Consider the following 22,127-nt stretch of genomic DNA (forward strand, 5'->3'; position numbering starts at 1 on the left):
GTGCTGGTTGGGTCCAGTGTTTGAAATTCCCCAGAATTTTGAAGTGGGGTGACTTTTACCCATCACAACCATGTGGAGATCTCTGGGTGCCAGACTGGCAACTGACATCTCCCTCTGACTGGCCCCTCCAGCTTTCTTAAGCAGGTCAGCAGAAGAGCTGGGGGGTTTTTCCATTTAATTCCCACCTTTTCCTCCAAGGATTGCATGCTTTAAATACACACACACACACACGGTTAACCCCTACAACGACCCTGTGAGGTGGGCTAAGAGGCTGGGGCTGACTCCAAGGTCACCCAGTGACATTCTTGATGGAGTGGGGATTGGAACCCTGATCTCTCAGGTCCTCATACGCCAGCCTGTCTTCCTAGAGTACTTCTGCTATGGGGCAGCTCTATAAATTAAGTAGGTAGGTAGGTAGGTAGGTAAATAAATAAATAGAGGGAAAGCAAAATGTCACTTACAGAAGGATCTGAAAAATTTCCCTTGAAGCTTGAATTGATTTAATTCTGGATTGTTTCATTTGCTGTTTTAATGTGTTGCAAACCATTTTAAGATTATTTCTTTAAAATATAAACCAGTATGGAAATGAAATGAACAGTAATAATAAATCTCATTGGAGTACAAAAATTGTGTGTTTTAAAACTCTCAAGTTATAGGGGGCACCACACAAAAAACCAAGTCTGTTGGTTAGAAATCTCATCCCTCTTCAAAGTTCTGGACCACTGATACATGCAGAACACACCCTCTGAAAAAAAAATGCTGCATTTCAAATAAGTAAATCTCTGCATCTCCCCTCCCCCTTACTTTACTTTCCTGTGAGAGGGGAGGGGAGGCCAGCCTGCCACTTGAACATTTTTAAGTGCATCAAAATAATTTGGAACGTCAACACATCAAAACGTGCTTAGAAAAGTCTGCTTTAATTTCGCATCTTGGCAGGGAAGGACGGGAAATGCTCCAGGAGTCCACGAACTGTTAAACAGAAGTGAAAAAGCTGACTAGCAAAAGGCATGAACGGTCAGGGATGCATTCTCGCCTGTTCCAAACGGCTCGCTTTGTTTTGTGGGTTTACAGCTTGTTCCATCCTATAAGCCGTGGCTCAGGCCTGTGCGGTTAAAATGCATAAACAGTCTCAGCTGCAGCCAGCAGCAACACTACAGCACAGGGGCTGCTATAGCTCAGGAAGCAACTACAGAGGAGCTGTGCTAACTCCACTCCGTGAAATATAATCATGGCTGGCTTCAGGGATAAGGCAACCTCTGGCCAGCTCCACTATGCAGCAGGACCACTCTAGAGAAATAGCAATCTAAGTACAGAGTAGGACGTTTGGTCCAATTAGGTTGGTATTGTCTACTCTGACCAGCAGCAACAGCTGTCCACGCTTTGAGGCAGGGAGTTTCCCCCAGCCCTACCTGGAGTTGCCATTGGCATTGAACCAGGGATGCTTTAGTGGATACTTCTCCATTGCAGGGGGTTGGACTAGATGACCCACAGGACCCCGCCCAACTCTACAATTCTGTTTTTCTACAACCAATGTGCAAAGCACAAAAATGTTTCCCGTCTTCTGAGCAGCAAGCTTGCCACCAGGCGAAAATGTTCCCATGATACCACAGAGCAGCAGTGCACTATAGGCATTGAGGGAAATTTTAAATGGCAGGTTCAAGGCCAGTTTAAAAATTAAAGGGGAGGTCGGCCCTAGGGTGCGGGGTGGACTTTGCCAGGAGCTGGCAGTTGCCCAGGGGCACTGTGTGGTGGTGCAAGACCTGGCAGAACAGGGTCTTGTCTACAGTGGCTCCCTGTTTGTGGAACACTCTCCCCAGGGAGGCTCACTTGGCACCTTCATTATATAGCTTTAGGCACCAGGCAAAAACGTTCCTCTTAAACCAGGTCTTTGGCTGATTGACAATGCCTTCCCTTTTAAATGTGTTGTGGGAGGGGGGATAATTAGATTGTTATTGTTGTTATTTTTATTAAGTATTTTGTGTTTTTTATATTGTAATTTTACATTGTGAACTGCCTGGAGATCTTCCAGCAGAAGGAAGCATACAAATTTAATAAATAATAATAATAATCTACAACACTTATTCGGAATCAGTCCAACCCAGAAAGCACCTCCTTGGCCCATCTCTGGCCGAGACCAGTGTTACTTCTGCAGCAACAGAGTTAAGGTGTGTTGCAAGGGGGGGGGGCAGCCAGCTGACTTGGGAAAGGCAGCACCAAGCAGCTTAAAACTGGGAAATCTGGGAAAGCATTGCTGTCATGCGAGAACAACATGGGGAAGCAGGGTGGCAGCACCAACTTAAGCTCAATTTCCTTTTCTGCCCATTACCGTGCTGTGCTAGGCGCTGTACAATTGCTAATTGCATTTGAATTGCTTTATTCCTTACATGTTGTTTTGAATATCCCAATTCTAGCTTCCTGTTCCATTTTGCTGCTAATCCTCCCCACTCCTCTCAGGTCACTTAAGGCGACAGAGCAGCAGCTTCTCCTGCCGTTCCTTCAGGGACGCACAACGGACCACTGGGATGAACCTTGTGGGCCGCTGGTGGCCCATAGAACACGGTTTGGGAACTCTCCGGTTTTTGAGAGAGAGAAAGAAGACAACCCAAACTAGTGTGCAATGTACTTGTGTTTAAAATGTGCTTTTCGGGGGGGGGGGGGGGACAGGCGCACCTGCTAGGATGAGATCACACATTTTCATCTCCTCTTCTGAGTTACCCCACCCCACCCCAGGCAGCTGCCTCATTCTCCTTCATTGCTTTTTCGGAAGTTCAGGCCATCCTTAGTTTTTGTTTGTTTTTTCAAACTGTCCAGACCAAACAAACTCACATGCACCAATGCTTTGGTGTGCAGTAAAAACTCTGCAGTTCATAATTTTGGGGGGTGGAGGGGAGGAAAAAGGAGCTTCTTTTTAAAATAAAAAAATACTGCAAGGTGGGGGTAGGAGCTAATGAGGAACACCACCCATCCCTTCTCACACAAACCCCACCACAATCCTAACTCAGTCTTCCTTATAACCTCCTCCAAACCAGCAGGGACGGAACACAAATTGCCGAAAAGTTACGGAGCACAAGAGGGTAGGGTGGAAGACCTTGCTCGCCTGCCGTGGACACAGAACATTTTATTTTCCAAAATGGGGCAGGCCAGAATGTACATCTTTGATGGCATGCGATGCCTCGGGAGACTGGGCAGAGGTCTCAGGGTGGTCACCTCCGAGCTGTGGTCTGTGGCAGGATGACCGGCACGCAGGCAATGCCAGCGAAAGACTCTGGGAAGTGAAGGTCCCTCTCCCACTCATCCGTCTCTGTGTTGTACACCTGTATGATGCTGGTTACGTTGTTCAGGTGCCAGTTGTAACCCCCGACGATGTAGATCTTCTTCTCCAGCAGGCAGCAGCCCGCCTCGGACTGCCCCGCCCGCATGGGGCTGACCGTTGTCCACTGGTTGGCTTCGGGGACGTAGTACTCCACCGCCAGGACGTCAAAGCAGCGGTCGACATGGTCCATGCGGCCTCCGAGCGAGTAGATCCTGCTGTTGGCGCTGACCATCGCGTGCAGGACTCGTGGCTCGTTCATGGGGGCCTTGAACTCCCACTGGTCCATGGCCGGGTCATAGCAGTGCAGGGCCTTCTTGTCCTCGACCGAGATCCCGTAGCCACCCGATATGTACAGCCTGCCCCCCACCGCGGCCCCGGCGTGTCCCCACGTCCTGCGCTTGAGCGAGCACACGTAGCTCCACTCGTTGGTCCGCGGGCAGTACCTCTCCACCGAGGCCAAGCTGCCAGAGCGGTTCCTTCCCCCTGTGGCGTAGACCATGCCATGCAGGACATTCAGCTGGAACTGGATCCGGCTCTCCTGCATGGCCTGGATGCGCAGCCACTGGTTCAGGTGCGGGTCGTAGCGGTAGCAGGCGTCGACCGCCCCCTCGCCGCTGCGGTACTGCAGGTGCTGCCCGCCAACCACGTAGACAAAGTTGTCCAGCAGCGCCACGCAGGTGTGGCTGCTGCCCACCTCCATCTCCGTCAGCTCCTTAAACTGCCGGGCACTGCCATCCGGCAGGTAGTAGACCTTGCTGCTCACAGTGCGGTCATTGTCCGTGTAGGGCGTGCCGCCAAAGGTGATGAGGGAGAGCACGTCCGAGCGGATGGCAGTGCGGGGCGATTGCATCTCGTGCTGCCGGAAGGGCAGGATCTGGTAATTGAAAGCCTCCAGGAGGTACTGCCGGCACAGGACGTCTTCCACCATGATGTCCAAAGTCTGGACGTGGTCCACCAGCTCGGAGGACTTCATAAGCGGGAAGCGGATGTGGCAGAGGACCTGGCTGGCATTGCCACGGCGTGCTGGGTCGTACTGCAGCCAGCGGATGGCGGCCCGGAAGAGGTCGATCTCGCTACAACTCTTGAGCTTGTTACTCTGGAGGAAGAAGACGAGGCGCTCGAGGGGCAGGTGGAGGAAGTCCTCCTCCTCGGAAATCTGGAGGAAGTGGCGGAAGGTGAAGGCGTCCACCGACTCCTTCAAGGAGGCAAGACTGAAGGTGGTGGCCATCTGCCCGATGTTGAGGCAGGTCTTGACGCTCATGGCAGACTTGAGGAACTCCTCGCACAGCTCCACCACCGGCACCATCTGCAGGAAGACGGCTGCCCCAAGGACGTCCTGGATGCAGTCCAGGTCCAGCGTCACCTCGGCGCTGTAGGCAAACTCGATGATGTGCTTCAAGCCCTTCGCAGAGACGCCTTTCAGCTCAATCACATCCTGGTTGGCTTCCCGCATTCCGCCAGTGAACATGGCCCTAGATGTCAAAGAGCCCAAGAGAGAAGAGAGTGTTCAGATTCACCATTCCTAGCTGTCAACACAGACAGCTTCCCCAAAGGCTGCTGAGTGATTCCTGTTTCCACTAAGTAAAAGTTATCCTTTTAACCCAACTTATTTATTTATTTAACAAATAAGCAATTCAGTAACATTTTAAATTTACCAATCAATTATTCCAGCTATGACTTCCCCTCCCACCCTCCCTGGTTCCCTCAAAATTTGAATTTATGTGGCATATTATAGTTACTCTATATGTTCACCCTATCTCACAAGAAAAACAAAAACTTCACCCACACTGCTATTCTTACTCAAATCCTATTTGCGTTTCAACATCTTTACAGTGAGTTTTTAAGTATTCTGCAAACATCTTCCAATTGTTGCATATTATTTAGGCGCTAGGCAAAAGTATTCCTTTTTTACCTTTTCCTTTGACTTTTAGTTATCCGTAGCCTCTTTGATTGGGACGTGGGTGGCGCTGTGGTCTAAACCACAGAGTGTAGGGCTTGCCGATCGTGACGGGGTGAGCTCCCGTTGCTCAGTCCCTGTTCCTGCCCACCTAGCAGTCCGAAAGCACGTCAAAGTGCAAGCAGATAAATAGGTACTGCTCTGGTGGGAAGGTAAAAGGCGTTTCCGTGCGCTGCTCTGGTTCACCAGAAGCGGCTTAGTCATGCTGGCCACATGACCCGGAAGCTGGCCACATGACCCGCGACTGGACTGGGTCCCTTTACCTTTTCCTAGCCTCTTTGATTGGGTGGGATGTTTCACCCCTGCCTTTTGTGTTTTCTTTTTGTGCTGTACATGTAAGTTTTAAGTTACCTTGGTAAAGAAAGTGGCCAATAAATTTAATAAATTTAATAAATAATAAATAATAACAAAAAATAACAAGAATCTTTGCAGCTGCCCCATTGCTAAGGAAACTCCCTCCCTAGAGAAATCTGCCCTGACCCTTCTCTGGTGGCTTTTCACCACTTTCTATTCTGACCAGCATTTGGCTTTTCTGGAGCCCTGACATTGTTGGCATATTTAGGCGAAATGTCCAAGCATCCTCTTGAGATGCTACCAGATAGAAAAGGGCTGGGCAGACAGGTAAATGAAAAGGGAGCTGACTAACAACAGGGGTCTGTGGGAAGAAGAGAATTTGTTGCTCTTTTGTCTAAGGCCAGCCCAGATCTAGGTCAATTTTACTCTGGGAAATCGAAGTGCTGAGTTCCCTCCCCACAGCTCAGTGACTGGCTAAGCCACTAAATGGTTATTGTTCATCAGGGGCAACAAATGGAAGCTTTATGCATTATGATTCCGGCATATCTTAAGCTGCTCCATTGTTGTGGAGTGGGAGGAAGGCTTTTTATCAACAACGGCAAGCTAAAAGTCTGGAGAGGCACAGTCAAATAATCCTGGTGTTGTTAGAAGAAGACACTTCGAAGCCCTGAAATCCAGATTAAAGAAACGAGGCGAAAAGCTTTTCAGAGCCGCCTCTCCCTCGCCCCCTTAATCTGAACCTAAATTGGGGCAAGACGGGGAGACAAAAAGGGAGCAACATGCTACTAGATCCTCCTTCCTCTACATACCCAAGTTATTGAAGAAGCTTTTGATGCACTTATGGCCCAGCACCATAAATGCACAAATTCAGTCGGACAAGAGCCATTAGCATCTGCCTCCGATAATCACTCGCCTGTTAGAAAGAGCAATAAACCTCTGGGGTTTGATGTTACTAGGGAAATGAACGCCAATAAAGTTAATAATAATAATAATAATAATAATAATAATAATAGTAATAATAAAACCCACACACAAATCTCGCTCGCCAAAAAAGCAAGGAGGGTGTTAACACCAGCAGCTGCAAGAAGGCGGATAAAGGGTCGTCATTGCCAAATACGGAGTGGCCAGTGTGGGAGATGGGTATTGAGGCTGGCCACTTCTGTGTGCTCTGAACAACACCCACACCCACACACCCAGCAGGGACGTGGCAAAGCCTTTGACCCGAGATCCTCTGCCCCAATGGTGGTGGTAGTTCTCCCCAGCCCCCCCCCCCCAGATATCAAGTCTGAAGGGGGAATGCAAAGTAAGCCGCTGTGTGGGCGGGGAGGGGTGAGTCGCCAGGCTCAGAAGCGGGAGCACAGATGAAGGAATAATAATAATAATAATAATAATAATAATAATAATAATAATAATAATAATATGCTGCCCATCTGACTGGGTTGCCCCGCCACTCTGGGATGCTCCCAGCAAAATACTGAAAATACAATAAAACACCAAACATTAAAAACTTCCCTTCAGGTGCCTTCTAAAAGTCAAGATAGTTCTTTATTTCCTTGACAATCTGATGGGAGGGCATTCCACTGGGCAGGCGCCACTACCGAGAAGGCCCTCTGCCTGGTGCTTTGTAACTTCTCACAGTGAGGGATCCGCCGAAAGGCCCACCAAGATGGACCTCAGTCTCTGGGCTGGAAGATGGGGGTGCAGACACTCCTTCAGGGCTTTGAAGGTCAGCACCAAACTCTGACGTGTGCCCAGGAACATGCTGGAAGCCAGTGTAGATTCTTTAGGACCGGTGTTATATGGTCTGACGGCGCCCTGCTAAATCAGAGCAGAGGCCCGTCTGATTCAGCCTTCCCCAGCCTGGTGCCCTCTGAACTACAGTTCCCACTGCAGCAGCCGCACAACTCTATGGAACCCACGGCGAGCCACTGCAGCGAATCAGGTGCCTCCAGGAAGTTTACACAATGCCGGCAGCCCTCTGCAGAGGCTGGGCCAAAACATTCCTGCTAATGCTCCTAAACATCACAGCCAATAAGCCACAGGTGCTTCTTTGCTCCTTTTCCACAAAACTCTCTAAGCCCCCTTTTTAAAAGCCATCTAAACTCACGTCCATCGCCATACCTCTGTGAAGATGTGTTCTGTGGAACACTTTATTTCGCCTGCTCTTAGTCGGTGCCAATTCAGTTCTTAAAAGGGGATTAGAAAAACAGGGTGTTCAATTCAGTTTTACTTATAGAGTAAACCTGCTGAAACCACAGGGCCTAATTTCAACGGCTACTAGCCAGGATGGCTGTGCTCTGCCTCCACAGTCAGATAGACAGTAATGCTTCAGTTGCTGGCAATTGGGGTGAGGGGAGTGTTTTTGCACTCGGGTCCTGCTTGTAGGTTTTCCTTCCAGATGTTGTAGAACTACAACTTCCATCCAGGGGCGCACCCAGGATCAAAATTAGGGAAGGGCAAGGGGCGGGGCAAGGGGCGGGAGGGGAGGGGCCACAGTGGGAATGTGGGCGGGGCTACGTTGCCTGCGCCGCCCAGCTCTTCCAAGGAGGCGGCCCCAGGCTCCCGCTCCCGGCGCGAAGCTCCAGAGGCGCGCGGGGAACGCGAGCCTGTGGCTGCCTCCTCGGAAGACCGCCCACATTCTTCCCAGGAGGCGGCCCCAGGCTCCTGCTCCCGGCCTGTGGCTCCGCTTATGCTCCCCGCTCCTGCTTAGCGCTCCTCCGCTTATGCTCCCCGCGCGCCTCTGGAGCTTCGCACCGGGAGCGGGAGCCTGGGGCTGCCACGCCTGCGCCCCTCAGCTTCTAAGGGAGGCAATTGCCCCCTCCTGCCCCTCCTGCCTACGCCCATGCTTCCATCATCCCTGGCAATCCCTGGCCACACAGCAGCTCCACATGGGCTCCAGCTGCCTTCTCAAGGACACTGGAAGCTGCCTCACATGGAGTCGGATTATTGGCCCATCTAGCTCAGTAGTGTTCACACTGATTGGCAGAGGCTCTCCGTTTCAAGCAGGAGCCTCTCGCAGCCCTGGAACCTTCCACATGCCCTGCGTACCACAGACTTAGGGGCCATTCTAGGAAGCGATGGTCTCCCTCCCTCCCCAACTTCACCTAACACCAACAGGGACTGTTTCCTGCACTGTTTCCGGAGAAGACAGTCAGCCTCCCCCGGTGGAAGAGCAGTGTTTGAAATTCCCCGGGAGCCAGTCACGTGTCCAACTGCGCCAGAGTGGAGATTTCCAGCAACTGACCTCTCCATCAAGACAGCTGACTCATGAGCAGCAACAGACACATGTCCTGCGCTTCTGCTGCACGATTCATGGGCCCCTTTTCTGGGCACCTTAGTCCTCAAGCACCACATCAAGGAAAGTAAGTGCAGGGCTGGGTACAGAGATATTTGACTGTGCTGTAGCCTTTTCACAGGCCACCCAAATGAAGCTCACAGACCACAGTTTAAAAAACCTCTGCTTTAGTCCATAGTTAATGCCATCTCCATTTCCATTCCCATTGTGTGTGTTTCTCCTTCTTGCATATTGGGACAAGTGAACTGCTCTAAGAGCAAGCTACAGTCAAGCAGCTGACTGTGGTTGAGATCATAGAATTGTAGTGCTGGTAGGGAACCGGAGGGCCATCTAGTCCAACCCCCTGTGATAATGGGTCTTTTTAGTTCTTCTCTCTCTATTCTCTTTTTTTCTTTTTCTCCTTTCCATACAATTGTGTTTTGTATTTTCTTATGTGAATTTTATTGTTTAATATGTTTTAAAACTTTCAATAAAATTGTTTTTTTAAAAAAAATAAAATAAAAAGTATCTCAGTCAGGGTGGGAGACTGGGAGAAGAGGTAGGCACCTAGGTGAGAGTGTTAGGTTTTTCCTTTAAGACTGATGTGGTCAATGATGCTACACAGAGATGTGTGTTTGTAACCTTGTTCTGAATGATAGCACACCTGTGAGCTTTTGCTAATTTGAATAATTGAAGGTAGAGTTTGCCTACTGTAATGTGATTGGGTAATTGACTATTTTGAATTCTGTATTTAAGCAAATGGTTCATGGGTGTGGTGGTGGTGATGTATTGTGAAATGAGAGGAAAGGAGTAGAGGAGTGTGTTGTATATAATTGTAAATAAAAGCAAGCAAAGATACTGAAGACGACTTTGTTATTTCGTCGACCCTGCCGCTGTTGCCACTCAGGTTGGTGCGTATTTTGCCCAACATCCGGTTATGGGCCCAGGAACTGCACATGGGTGTTTGAACTGCTTGCTAAGAGGGCTGTGAAGCTGAGCTATCTGCCAGTCAAAAAGGAGCTGGAAGTATATCCAGGATGGATGACGGCGAAAAGATGGCGCTTACCTTTCCTCAACTAACTGATGGTAATTATAGTCTTTGGTCCTTTAGAATGAGAGGGTTACTCGAATGTAAGGACCTGTTTAACTACGCCACAGACACCCCTCCTCAGATAATTACCCCTGAATGGATACGGGGGGATAACAAAGCCAAAGCTTTTATAAACTTAGCAGTGTCCGACCAGCAAGTTGTGTATATCAGAGATAAAACGTCGGCTAAAGAAATGTGGGAGAGTTTGGCTGTGGTCCATTTGAGAAAAGAGTCTGCGTCAGCCTTGGCGTTTTACCGCCAGCTTTATCAGGCAAAGCTGCAACCTGGCGGTGACTTGGCAGCTCACCTGAGACATTTACAAGAAATCAGGTTGGAGCTTTTGAGAAGAGACGTTGTGGTTCCTGTTAATCAATTTTGTTTTATAATCCTCTGCTCATTAAACAAAGAGTATGATGCAGTCGCAAGCCAGCTTGCTTTGGTCCCTCCTGACCAGCTGAGTATTGAAGGTGTGACTGCAAAACTGATGGCGGAGCTGGACAGGCGAGATGCCTCTGTCATGCTGGTTCCCAAAGAGCAGAATGCGCATTCAAATGACAATAGGGACGTTGTAGCTTTAAGAGCCAACAAGAAAAGTTTTGCCTGTGGTCTTTTGGGGCATTTTTCTTCGGAATGCAGAGCAAAGAGTAAAAAGACTTCCTCTAGGTCGCAAAAGGGACGCACAGCCACTCAGGCATGGAAGCCTTCGCAGCGACCACAACGAGGTAGTCGACCCGAGCCGAAAGCATTCTTTGCAGAACCACAGCCTTGTGAGGATAAAAGAGGTAATTGGGACTTTTTCATCATCGATAGTGGCGCATCGCAGCACTTGTGCAGCAATCGCAGTCTCTTCATAACTTACACACCAGAGACTGGAAATGTGCATTTAGCGAATGGAATAGTTTTGCCCTCACTTGGGAAGGGTACTATAAAACTGCACAGTTTGAATATTACTATATCAGATGTTGTTTATTGCCCTGAACTGTGTGGGAACTTATTATCGGTTTATCAGTTTGCACGTCAAGGTGTTAGAGCTAAATTTACTGAAAAAATGTGCCGGTTTTATCGGGCCAATAAGCAGGTTCTCTATGCAAAACAGACTCATGGGCTTTACAGGCTCAAGTTTCACTCCTCTTCAGGAGGAAGCAATAGCTGTTGTGGTGTAGCCAATAGGAGCAGGCACGGGTTGGCAAATTGCCAGCCACATAAAAACTGCTTACATGAAGCTCACCGCAAGCTTTGCCATAAAAACTTTGCAGACATTTTGAAAACACGGGATATAGTGCATGGTCTAGAGATTAAACCATGTAAATTTTACATGAACTGCCTGTCATGCTGCAAGCATAAAATTAAGGTGGCACGAAAGGGCAAAAGCACTATGAGAGAAGTAGCAGAGCCTTTTGAAAGGGTTCACTGTGATCTAGTAGGACCATTGCCAGAATCACTTGGAGGGTCCCGATTCTGGCTAACACTTGTGGACCAGAAAACCAGATATGTTTGGACATATGCAATCTCTAAGAAGTCTCAAGCACTAGAAATGTATAAAAAGTTTTGCAATTGGGTTAAGACTCATTTTGGTAAAAATATACAAAATCTGTACTCTGATCTTGGAGGTGAATTTATGTCGCAGGATTTTGAAGAGTTCCTAAATGCGCAGGGGACAGTACACCAAGTGTCCTCACCCAGGAGTCCCTGGCAGAATGGGATTGCTGAGGTTGTTAACAAAAACCTACAATCTGGGATAAAAACAATGCTCCATGATGCTCAACTTCCTGATAGCTTCTGGGCTGAATGTTTGAGCTGTTATACCCATATAAAGAATCGATCCTATCATTCTGCATTAACAGTAACACCTTATGAAATGCTTTTTGGAAAGCGTCCCAATCTAAAGTATTTGTGTGTTTGGGGCAGTGATGTTATGATGCATTACCCAGCTAAAGGCAAGCTGCAGGAAAGAGGTATCCCGGGTAAATTTATGGGATATCAACAAGGGAATTATCGCATTTATTTACCAGACACAAAAAAGTTTCGCCTTACCCGTAGCATTATACCATCAGTACACTGGGATGGTGTAGCTGAGTTTCAAGATAGTGATGGTCTTAAAGAAATATCCCCAGAGAGTACAGCTGATGCTAAAGAACAGCCAGTTGATACCGATCCTGACAGTAATCAGTCAGAGATTGGAGAATGTGAGTTTAAAGGGGAAGAAGAGGCAATGGACAACTCAGACCATACTTTAAGTCCAAAGCCCTCTACTAGCCGTATTTCTGAAGTTTTGGAAGGAAATTTAAAAGCTGACAGTGAAAGTTTACCAGAGCTTAGACGCTCCAGTAGGATAACTAGACAGCCGCAGCGTTACATCGATGAACAACAGCTACAAAGGCAGAAACGACAGGAGCAGTTGTTTAAACGTAGAAATATTGCTACTGTTGATGAGGAAAAAGAGGAAGTTGCAAACAATGTATATTGTAACCAAGTTAATTTTGAACCAAAAAGTTTTAAAGAGATACAAACCATGCCAAAGTCACAAGCTCAACAATGGAGAAAAGCGATAGATTCTGAGCTTGCATCTCTAAATCAAAATAACACCTGGACTTTTGTGAAGCAAACACCTGATATGCGGGTCATAGACTCAAGGTGGGTGTTCAAAGTAAAACTCAATGATAAAAATAAAGTAATGAGATATAAAGCTAGGTTAGTAGCAAGGGGTTACCAACAATTGGAAGGCATTGATTATGAGAATGTGTTTTCTCCGAGTGTGAAGTTTGAAAGTATAAAGTTGATGATGCTAGACGCTGTTAAAAATGAGTGCGAATTGTACCATTGTGACATTTCCACAGCTTATCTTAATGCTGATTTGCATGAAAACATATACATGAAAGTTCCGGATGGTGTAGATGCTGCACCTGGAGTAGTTTGTAAATTAAACAAATCTCTGTATGGCCTGCATCAAAGTGGCAGGAATTGGCACGAAACTTTAAAACAAACCTTGATTGAATTTGGGTTTGCACAGGGGAAAGCTGATAATTGCATTTTTACCAAACAATGTGATAATTCTATTGTCAAATTGGCCGTTTATGTTGATGATTTATTATTTTCATGTAAACATTTAAAGGAATACCAGTTGTTTATTTCTCAACTTGGTAAACGTTTTGATGTAAAAGATTTGGGGAAAGTTAAGAATTACCTGTCCATGCAAATAGACAGGGATGCAGATGGTTCTTTTGCTGTACACCAAACTGCAAAAATTAAAGATTTAATAGAAGTACTAAATTTGGAGAACGCAAAAGGAAAAGAAACCCCATTAACATGTGGATTTACTTTTACTAAAGAGGATACACCTTTTCATGACAAAACACTTTACCAGTCGATATTAGGGAAGCTGAACTTTATTCAGTGCGTGTCCAGACCAGACATATATCTTTCAGTTTTAATTTTCTTTCCACGTTTGTGGAGAATCCAACCAAGCAGTGTTTTTGAGCGTTAAAAAGAGTGGTGCTTTATCTTAAACACACGCTGCATTACAGGTTACATTTTAAGGCGCATAATGATACAGGGTTCGATATTTTTTGTGACGCATCTCATGCATCTGAACATTTCAAATATAAAGGTGTGTCCGGTTTTGTTTATAGATACAATGAATGTCCATTTGAATGGAGAACGCGCAGACAGCATATAATTTGTATGTCAACCACAGAAAGTGAACTTTGTGCATGTTCTGAAGCCATCAGAGACATTGAATGGTTTTTGCACTTGTTTGCAGACCTAAAAATAAAAGTAAAATTACCAATACCTGTGCACATTGATTCCCAAAGTGGAATAGCCATTTTGACATCAGAAGGCAATACCCAACGTACCAGAACGTTACGGTTACGTTTGGAGTTTGAAAAACAAATGATTAATGAAAAAATGATTACTTTTGAATATGTAGCTGGAATAGAGCAAATAGCAGATATTTTCACAAAAGCTTTACCGACAGCTACGCATCTTAAACATACACAGAAAATGCTGAATGTTACTGCTACGCATCATTGACCAGCAGGGTTTTTTTTTTTTTTTTTTTCAGTATCTTTGCACCAACTGAGAGCTGGGGGAGCCTGCCTTTTGATGGTAGCCATGTTGGTCTGGATCAAAGTAAAATAAAAAAATTCCTTCAGTAGCACCTTAAAGACCAACTAAGTTTTTATTTTGGTATGAGCTTTCGTGTGCATGCACACTGAAGGAATTTTTTTATTTCGATGTGTGGGTAAATGATAAGATATGCACAATATAAATGTGATAAAGGGTCTTTTCAGTTATTCTTCCAGTCTATTATTTTTTCCTCTTTCTCTTTTCTGTACAATTGTGTTCTGTATTTTATTATAAACGAGTTTCAATGTTATTGTTTAATATATTTAAAAAATGCTTTCAATAAAATTGTTATAAAAAGAAAGAGGCATTCCGTTGTGGCAACCGTAAGCTAGGTTTAAGGTGACATTTGGTGCTTATATATCTGAGCTCCTAACGATGGAGCAGAGGTGAGGGGGTACTCCGGGTCTCTCACCTGAAGTAGTCACTGCAGGCAGCCAGGACAACTTTGTGGACCTGGAACACCTCGTTGTTGATGGTGAGGATGACATCAAGCAGCTGGGCCTGTGCCCGGAGCGAGGCCAAGCCATGCAGGAGTGTCGCGCTGTGGCCCGGGGCGGAGAAAGTGCATTTCAAAGTGCTGCTCTTGTCTGCCATGCTGCAAGGACGAGGGGTTGATATGGGTGGAAAGAGGAAACAGAGAGAGAGGCTTTCAAACTGCTGGCCTGTAAAACTGAAACAATCAGGGCCGTACGAAGGCGAGCAGAGCAGAGCAAGCCAAAGGGTTCAACCCAGCATCCCCTCTTCCACAGGATCTATGATGCCCTCCTGGAATCATGGAATTGTAGAGTTGGGAGAGAGCCCCAAGGGTCATCCAGTCCAACCCCCTGCAATGCAGGAATCTCAGCTAAACCATCCAGGACAGATGGCCATCCAACCTCTACTTAAAAACCTACAAGAAAGAGGAGTCCACAAGCAACCCAGGGAGACCATTCCACTGTCAAACAACTCACACTATCAGGAAGTTTTTCCTGATGCTTACTCAAAATCTCCTTTCTTGTAACTTGAAGCCATGGGTTCAGGTCCAACCCTCTGAAGCAGGAGAAAACAAGCTTGCTCAAATTTCCATCTGACAGTCCTTGAGGCAGTTGAAGATGGCTATCCTATCTCCTCTTAAGTCTCCTCTTTTCCGTGCTAAACATACCCAGCTCCTTCAACCATCCCTTACAAGGCTTGGTTTCCAGACCCTTGATCATCTCCTCTGCACCACTTCCAGCTTGTCGACATCCTTCCTAAATTGTGGCGCCCAAGACTCCAGGTGTGGTCTGACCAAGGCAGAACAGAGTGGTCTATTCTGAACATCTGTCTTGTACTCAGAGGGTCGCTGGTTCAATTGCTGGTGTCTCCAGGCACAGCTGGCAAAAACTTCTGCCTGAAACCCTGGAGAGCTGCCGCTGCCAGTCAGCGTAGATGATCTTGAGCTGGAGGGACCAATGGTCTCACCTGGTATAGGACAGGTATCCCAATATATTCCTAAGTAGAGCTTGTTTCCCCAAGACTGCTTCAACCAAAGAGCAAGCAGGGACCTTTTCACAATTCAGCCACAACTTCTCAGACTGGCACCTACCTGAACAGTCCAGGACCAGCATTGGGTGCCATGAGAAGCACAAAAGCAAAGTGCAGCTGCCAGCTGAGGCAGATGGATTCCACCTGCTCCCTGACCTGGGCTGAAGTGGCCATTGTGACAGCATCCAGGTGAGGTGCCCTGGCTAGCTCACAGGACCAGGGCTTGGAGGCAGAGAGCAGGGTTCCCAAATCTCTCCCGCTTTGCTTCAGAATATGCTGGAACATCCACAACCCCTTGCATCGGCTAGCTTTTTGTGATCCTTACCAGAAGACTTACCAGAACCTTCTCTCCTAGAAGGTCCATTTGGCTTCCTCTTTTCTGGAGAATTTAGTGCCCAGGGTTTCCCAAACTTGCATCTCCAGCTGTTGTTGTTTTTTTTAAAAAAAACTACAATTCCCATCATCCCTGACCACTGGCCCTGCTAGCTAGGGATGATGGAAGTTGTCGTCCAAAAACAGCTTGAGAAGCATATGTTTGGCAAGCACTGATTTAGGCACATGGTAAACATCTTTTCTGGATTGTTTTAATTCAGTGATGGGGAACTATTTTTTTCTGGGGAAGGCCACATTTCCGTGGGATAACTGAGGGGGAGAGTAAAAAAAAAAAGGCAGGACACCCAGTTCTCTCTCACACACACTCACACTCTCTGCTACCCCATGTCCCTTCCTAGTGCCCAGAATGAAATTTGACGCCCTGTTAATTGGGGGGGACCGGGGGACTTTTAAATGAAGTTTTCAAAAACACAGTAAAAGAAACAAACCAATTACAGAAAAGAAAGAAAAGAAACTAAAGTAAGAAGAAACAGAAGAAGAAAGGACCAGATCTCCCTTATCACTATACAGTGGTACCTCGGTTTATGAACACAATTGGTTCCGGAAGTCTGTTCATAAACTGAAGCGTTCATAAACTGAAGCAAACTTTCCCATTGAAAGTAATGGAACGTGGATTAATCCGTTCCAGACGGTCCGCGGAGTAACCGTTCATAAACTGAAGCAAACTTTTCCATTGAAAGTAATGGAAAGTGGATTAATCCGTTCCAGACGGGTCCGTGAAGTACTTAAACTGAAGCGTTCATAAACTGAAACATGGGTGTAATTGGTTCCGGAAGTCTGTTCATAAAATGAAGCGTTCATAAACTGAAGCAAACTTTCCCATTAAAAGTAATGGAAAGTGAATTAATCCGTTCCAGATGGGTCCGCAGTGTTCATAAACCGAAAATTCATAAACCGAGGTTCCACTGTATCTTAACTTTCATCCCCTACAGAGGAATGGCCCACACCATTTCAATTAACTCTTTCTTCCCTGCTGCTTTTGGATGGTATTAGTGACGTTATCCACTTTCCCCTCCCAGTTATTAATCGTGTTCTATTGATTTTACTGTACTCTGCATTGCTTACTGTTTTGGGTTTCCCCCACAGGGCCTTTGTGGCTGAAAGGAGGCAGAGAAAATCCTAAACAGAACAAGTTCAACGAACAAACTCATAAGACAGATCAGTACCGAAATGATCCCATTAAGATACAACAAAGCTATGATGACGTTTGTGAACAAGCTATCGTAAATTTTCTTTCCAACTCCTTTTGATTGGAGATGTGCGGAAGCAGTTAGAAGACTAAGGGAAATTGTTTATAGAATGATAGAATTAGAAGGCACCACTAGAGTCGTCTAGTCCAACCCTCTGCAACTCAGGAATCTTTTGCCCAAGGTGGTGCTTGAGCCCACGACCCCGAGATTAAGAATCACAAGCTCTACTGACTGAGCTCTCCCAGCTGCTCAGTAGAATGAACTGTGGCTTGGTTTAATGCACATTTCGTGTGCATGTGGAAAATAATCCTAATCCTACCCCACAACCCTTAACTTTTTTTCCTTCAGATGCTTTGATGAGCACAAGATGCATCATTTGTGAAGAAGAAGAAGAAGAAGAAGAAGAAGAAGAAGAAGAAGAAGAAGAAGAAGAAGAAGAAGAAGAAGAAGTCGTCTTAAACTTTATCCCAAGCATACAAACCGGAAAATAAAGGAGGGAAGCATTAAGCATACAGTACTTAAAATCTAATGCTGTTCTACTAAAGGCTGCTCACTTAGTGCCTCAAGTTACATGCCTGTACAGAAGGCACATTTTCCATTTCTAAAATGGCAATTTGAATTTTTTTTAAAAAAGCATATATACATATAATACAGTCAGCCTCCTTCAGATAAATAAGCAGTATCCATGGTTACTGAAACAATTCAGATCTTTCACCACCGTACAAAACAAGAGCACAACACCTCTCTTGAGCAAGTGCACGGAGGGGGGAGATTCTTAAATCTGGAAAGGATCTTAGAAGCCCAGTGGTGGGTTAAAACTTAAGTTTAAGCACAGAGTCTCTCCTTTGGCAGGTGTGTGTTTTTTTTAACGTCCACCAATATGTTTTAAATTGACAAATCGAGAATGCAGGACACTCGGGAACTCTTAAGAGCTAAAGCACAACTGACCTGTGTTAGGAGGCTGCAGGTTTTCACTCTTGCTTAGGAGCGTAAGAAATTCCTCGCTCCATAGATCAGATCAGACCCATCTACTCTGGTATGTGCCCTAGCTATCCTCCCACTCGGACTACTGCAATGCGCTCTCCGTGGGGCTACCTTTGAAGGTGACTCAGAAGTGACAACTACGGTAATCCAAAATGCGCCAGCCAGACTGGTTCCCGGAAGCGGCTGCTGGGACCATATAGCACCGGTCCAAAAGGATCTATACTGGTTCCCAGTACTTTTCAGAGCACAACTCAGTGTTGTGCTGACCTTAAAGCCTTAAACGGCCTCAGCCCTGTATACCTGAAGAAGTGTCTCCACCCCGTCGTCGATCCCGGACAATGAGGTCCCTATCTGAGGGTCTTTTGGCAGTTCTCTCACTTTGAGAAGTGAGGTTACAGGGAACCAGGCAGAGGGCCTTCTTGGTAGTGGCGCCCGCACAGTGGAATGTCCTCCCATCAGATGTCAAGGACATAAAGATCTACAGTGGTACCTTGGATTAAGAACTCAATTTGTTCCGGAGGTCCGTTCTTAACCTGAGGTACCACTTTAGCTAATGGGGCCTCCCGCTGCCACCGCGTCGCCGGAGCACAATTTCTGTTCTCATCCTGAAGCAAAGTTCTTAACCCGAGGTACTATATCTGGGTTAGCGGAATCTGTAACCTGAAGCGTCTGTAACCCGAGGTACCACTGTACCAGACTCCTAGAAGGCATCTGAAGGCAGCCCTGTAGTAGGAAGTTTTTTAATGTGTAATGTTTTATTATGTTTTTATAAATGTTGCAAGTGTGGCTGGACAACCCAGTTGGATGGGCAGGGTGCAATTATTAATTATTATTATTATTATTATTATTATTATTATTATTATTATTATACAAAACTTATATACCACTTGATCATTTGTTTAAAAAAACTAAGAAGCTCTAAGCAGTTTGCAACAATATAAAAGAAAACATTAAACATTGTCAATTTTTTTAAAAAAAGCAGGTGTTAAAAATATTCAAACAATGATTAAAACAAATGGTAGTACGTTCTCTCTTTAAGTCATAATCTACTTGTCTAGATAGGCTAGCCTAGAATAAAATGTTTTAAGCAGGTGCCGGAAAGAATACAGGGAAGGCGTCGGCCTGATGTCAACAGTCCAGCTTCCGGTCAACACACAGCAGGCAATACCCTGAGTGAAATCGACTCATTATCTGACCTGGGATATAAAAGGTCATTTCCTGTGTTGTCTCTCAAGGAGCCGACTGGGGCTTTTGCAACATGGTGGAGAACAACTATCTCCACCTCCAACATCCAGCCTGAAGTACTCTGTGAAACCAGAAAGCTTGCTCATTTTTTAGCAAAATACAACAAAGCGACCTACCACTGAACTTACCTACAACAAAGGGGGGTAGGGGAGGGGGGTAGCTCAGTTGGTAGAGCATGAAACTTTGAATCTCAGGGTTGTGGGTTTGAATCCCATGTTGAGCAAACGATTCCTGCATGGCAGAGGGTTGGACTAGATGACCCTAGGTCCAGTATACCTGAAGGAGCGTCTCTACCCCCATTGTTCTGCTCGGACACTGAGGTCCAGCACCGAGGGCCTTCTGGCGGTTCCCTCGTTGCGAGAAGCCAAGTTACAGGGAACCAGGCAGAGGGCCTTCTCGGTAGTGGCCCCCTCCCTGTGGAACGCCCTCCCATCAGATGTCAAAGAGAAAAACAACTACCAGATTTTTAAAAGACATCTGAGCGCAGCCTTGTTTAGGGAGGCTTTTAATTTTTAATAGATTATTGGATTTTATTTTTCTTTTGGAAGCTGCCCAGAGTGGCTGGGGAAACCCAGCCAGATGGGTGGGGTATAAATATTATTATTATAGGGATCCCTTCTAATTCTACAATTATATGACTCTATGCTGTTTGATGGGCTGTGTTTTAGGAAGGGAGAGTTTATTTACTGTATTATTATTATTATTATTACTACAACACCTACTACTACTACTATTCTGTGGTTAAGACAATCACGATGGTCAAGATGACAACAATAAATGTAACATACGGTACTAAAATAAAATAAAAGACTAGTAGTAGTAGTAATTATTAATAATAGTAATAATTTATTTATATGCTGCCCCATCTGACTGGGTTGCCCCAACCACAAATTAAACACAGAAAGACACAGTAAGTAACAACAACACAACACAATAAAAATATATTGTGATGAAATAATAAATAATATAAAGTAATAATGATAGGAATAGAATAAAGCAGTAACAATGATATGATGATAAGGATAATAAATGTAAAATAACAGTGATAGGGACACAATAAAATTTTATAACAATATAAAACAGGCATCCCCAAACTGCGGCCCTCCAGATGTTTTGGCCTACAGCTCCCATGATCCCTAGCTAACAAGACCAGTGGTCAGGGATGATGGGCATTGTAGTCCAAAACATCTGGAGGGCCGAAGTTTGGGGATGCCTGATATAAAATAATTAGGCAAGGCATATGATAAAATAAAGCCGTGAGAATGATATAAATGTAATAATGATAAGTGATATAAAATAGTAATGAGAGTAACAGGATAAATTCAGAATAGTAGCGATATAATAAATTGTAGAATTGTAGGATCGTTGAGTTGGAAGGGATCATGGGGATCATCTAGTCCCACCCCATGTAATGCAGAAATATGCAGCTGCCCCATACGGGGACTGAAACTACAACTCTGACATTAGCAGCACCAGGCTCTAACCAACAACATCAAGTACTGCAAAATGATGATATGCATGTGATAAAATAAAACAGCAGCAATGGTATCCCAAAGACTGGGATAGCTCACCACAGCACCCCAGGGTTGTGGGTTGGAGCCCCACATTACCCTCGTGGTCCCTCCCACTTCTACAAGTCTATGGTTCTATGATATACTGTACTAAATACGATGATAGTATGAGGATAACAACAAATAATGCAGAATAATAGCGATAGAACAGCAACAACGATATGCTAAATGCGATAACGACTATAATAACAAAAAATGTAAAATGAAAATAAAGCAACAACTAACCGATGCACTAAGTATGACAATAATAGCAATGCGATAGAGCAAAAACAGCCGCATGAATGCAATGCGCTAAAAAATATATAAAGAAAAATCTTAATAAATGATGTACTGCAACGAAAGCAAAGCTGCAAGAACAACGGGTATCAAATAGTAAAAGTGCAGGGAGTTCCCTCATAAAGAGCGGGCGCCCCTCTTATTCTTCCTCCTCCCTCCTCCTCCCTCTTTCCTCACCTGCTGCTTCCGCCGCCGCCGCCGCCGCTCCCTCCGCCTCCCCCGGCGATGCTGGGCGTGGGCGGCCGCTCGGCGGAGGCGAAAGCTTCGGCCCCTCCGGACTCCGCCATCTTGCCCGCCGACGCCGCCTCAGCGCGAGGCCAGGCCCGGCCTTAGGCCTTCGCGAGGCCCGGCTTCCCCTTCCAGGCGACGCCGACGCTGCGCCTCAGAGTAGGCCGGCCGGGAGGCGGGAGGACGACGACGAAGACGCGGCGGAGGGGGCGGGGCGAGAGGCGAGAGGCGGGGAAAGAGGCGGAGTCGAGGCCAGCCCTCCTTTTTCTCGTGTTCCCTCAGGAGAAGAGAAGGCTGCAGAGGTCCGTAAGGCACAGGCCGCCTCCCCCCCCTCCTCTCTTTATGTAAATATCAGTTAAAAAACACACAGGCGCAGACTTGCCTGTCCCTCTCTCTAATATAAAATATAATATCTCATGTCTCTAGATACACTATATCAGGGGTCAGCAAACGTTTTCAGCAGGGGGCCGGTCCACTGTCCCTCAGACTTTGTGGGGGGGCCGGACGATATATTGAAAAATATATATGAATTAATTCTTATGCCCCACAAATAACCCAGAGATGCATTTTAAATAAAAGGACACATTCTACTCATGTAAAAACATGCTGATTCCCGGACCATCCGCGGGCCGGATTTAGAAGGCAATTGGGCCGCATCCGGCCCCTGGGCCTTAGTTTGGG

The 22,127-nt window shown here is 46.1% G+C and overlaps 1 protein-coding gene across 2 annotated transcripts; it reads right to left on the bottom strand.

Annotated features, from left to right (window-relative positions):
* Positions 1-898: 898 nt before the first annotated feature.
* On the bottom strand, positions 899-21,599 carry KLHL26 (kelch like family member 26). 2 transcript variants are annotated; one of them, XM_035120160.2, is made up of 3 exons: positions 21,396-21,599; positions 14,469-14,651; positions 899-4,785 (listed from the first exon to the last, which is right to left on the bottom strand). In XM_035120160.2, exons 1-3 carry the CDS (start codon positions 21,503-21,505, stop codon positions 3,204-3,206), a joined length of 1,875 nt encoding a protein of 624 aa, XP_034976051.2. In that variant the 5' UTR covers positions 21,506-21,599; the 3' UTR covers positions 899-3,203. The 2 variants fall into 2 exon arrangements, with proteins under 2 accessions (XP_034976051.2, XP_034976052.2); XM_035120161.2 differs by lacking the exon at positions 21,396-21,599 and adding an exon at positions 7,686-7,750 and having other exon boundaries at positions 14,469-14,607.
* Between the last annotated feature and the right edge of the window lie 528 nt (positions 21,600-22,127).

The sequence above is a fragment of the Zootoca vivipara genome, chromosome 6 (assembly GCF_963506605.1).
Source record: "Zootoca vivipara chromosome 6, rZooViv1.1, whole genome shotgun sequence".
Classification (NCBI taxonomy): Eukaryota; Metazoa; Chordata; class Lepidosauria; order Squamata; family Lacertidae; genus Zootoca; species Zootoca vivipara.

Bases quoted from the DNA above. Each gene is read 5' to 3' on its own strand.
- KLHL26 (XM_035120160.2), bottom strand. From the start codon at position 21,505: ATGGCGGAGTCCGGAGGGGCCGAAGCTTTCGCCTCCGCCGAGCGGCCG. The intron at 14,652-21,395 runs GTGAGGAAAGAG...TCGTCCTTGCAG, and splicing joins GGCGGCGGCGGAAGCAGCAG to CATGGCAGACAAGAGCAGCA. The intron at 4,786-14,468 runs GTGAGAGACCCG...TTTGACATCTAG, and splicing joins GCCTGCAGTGACTACTTCAG to GGCCATGTTCACTGGCGGAA.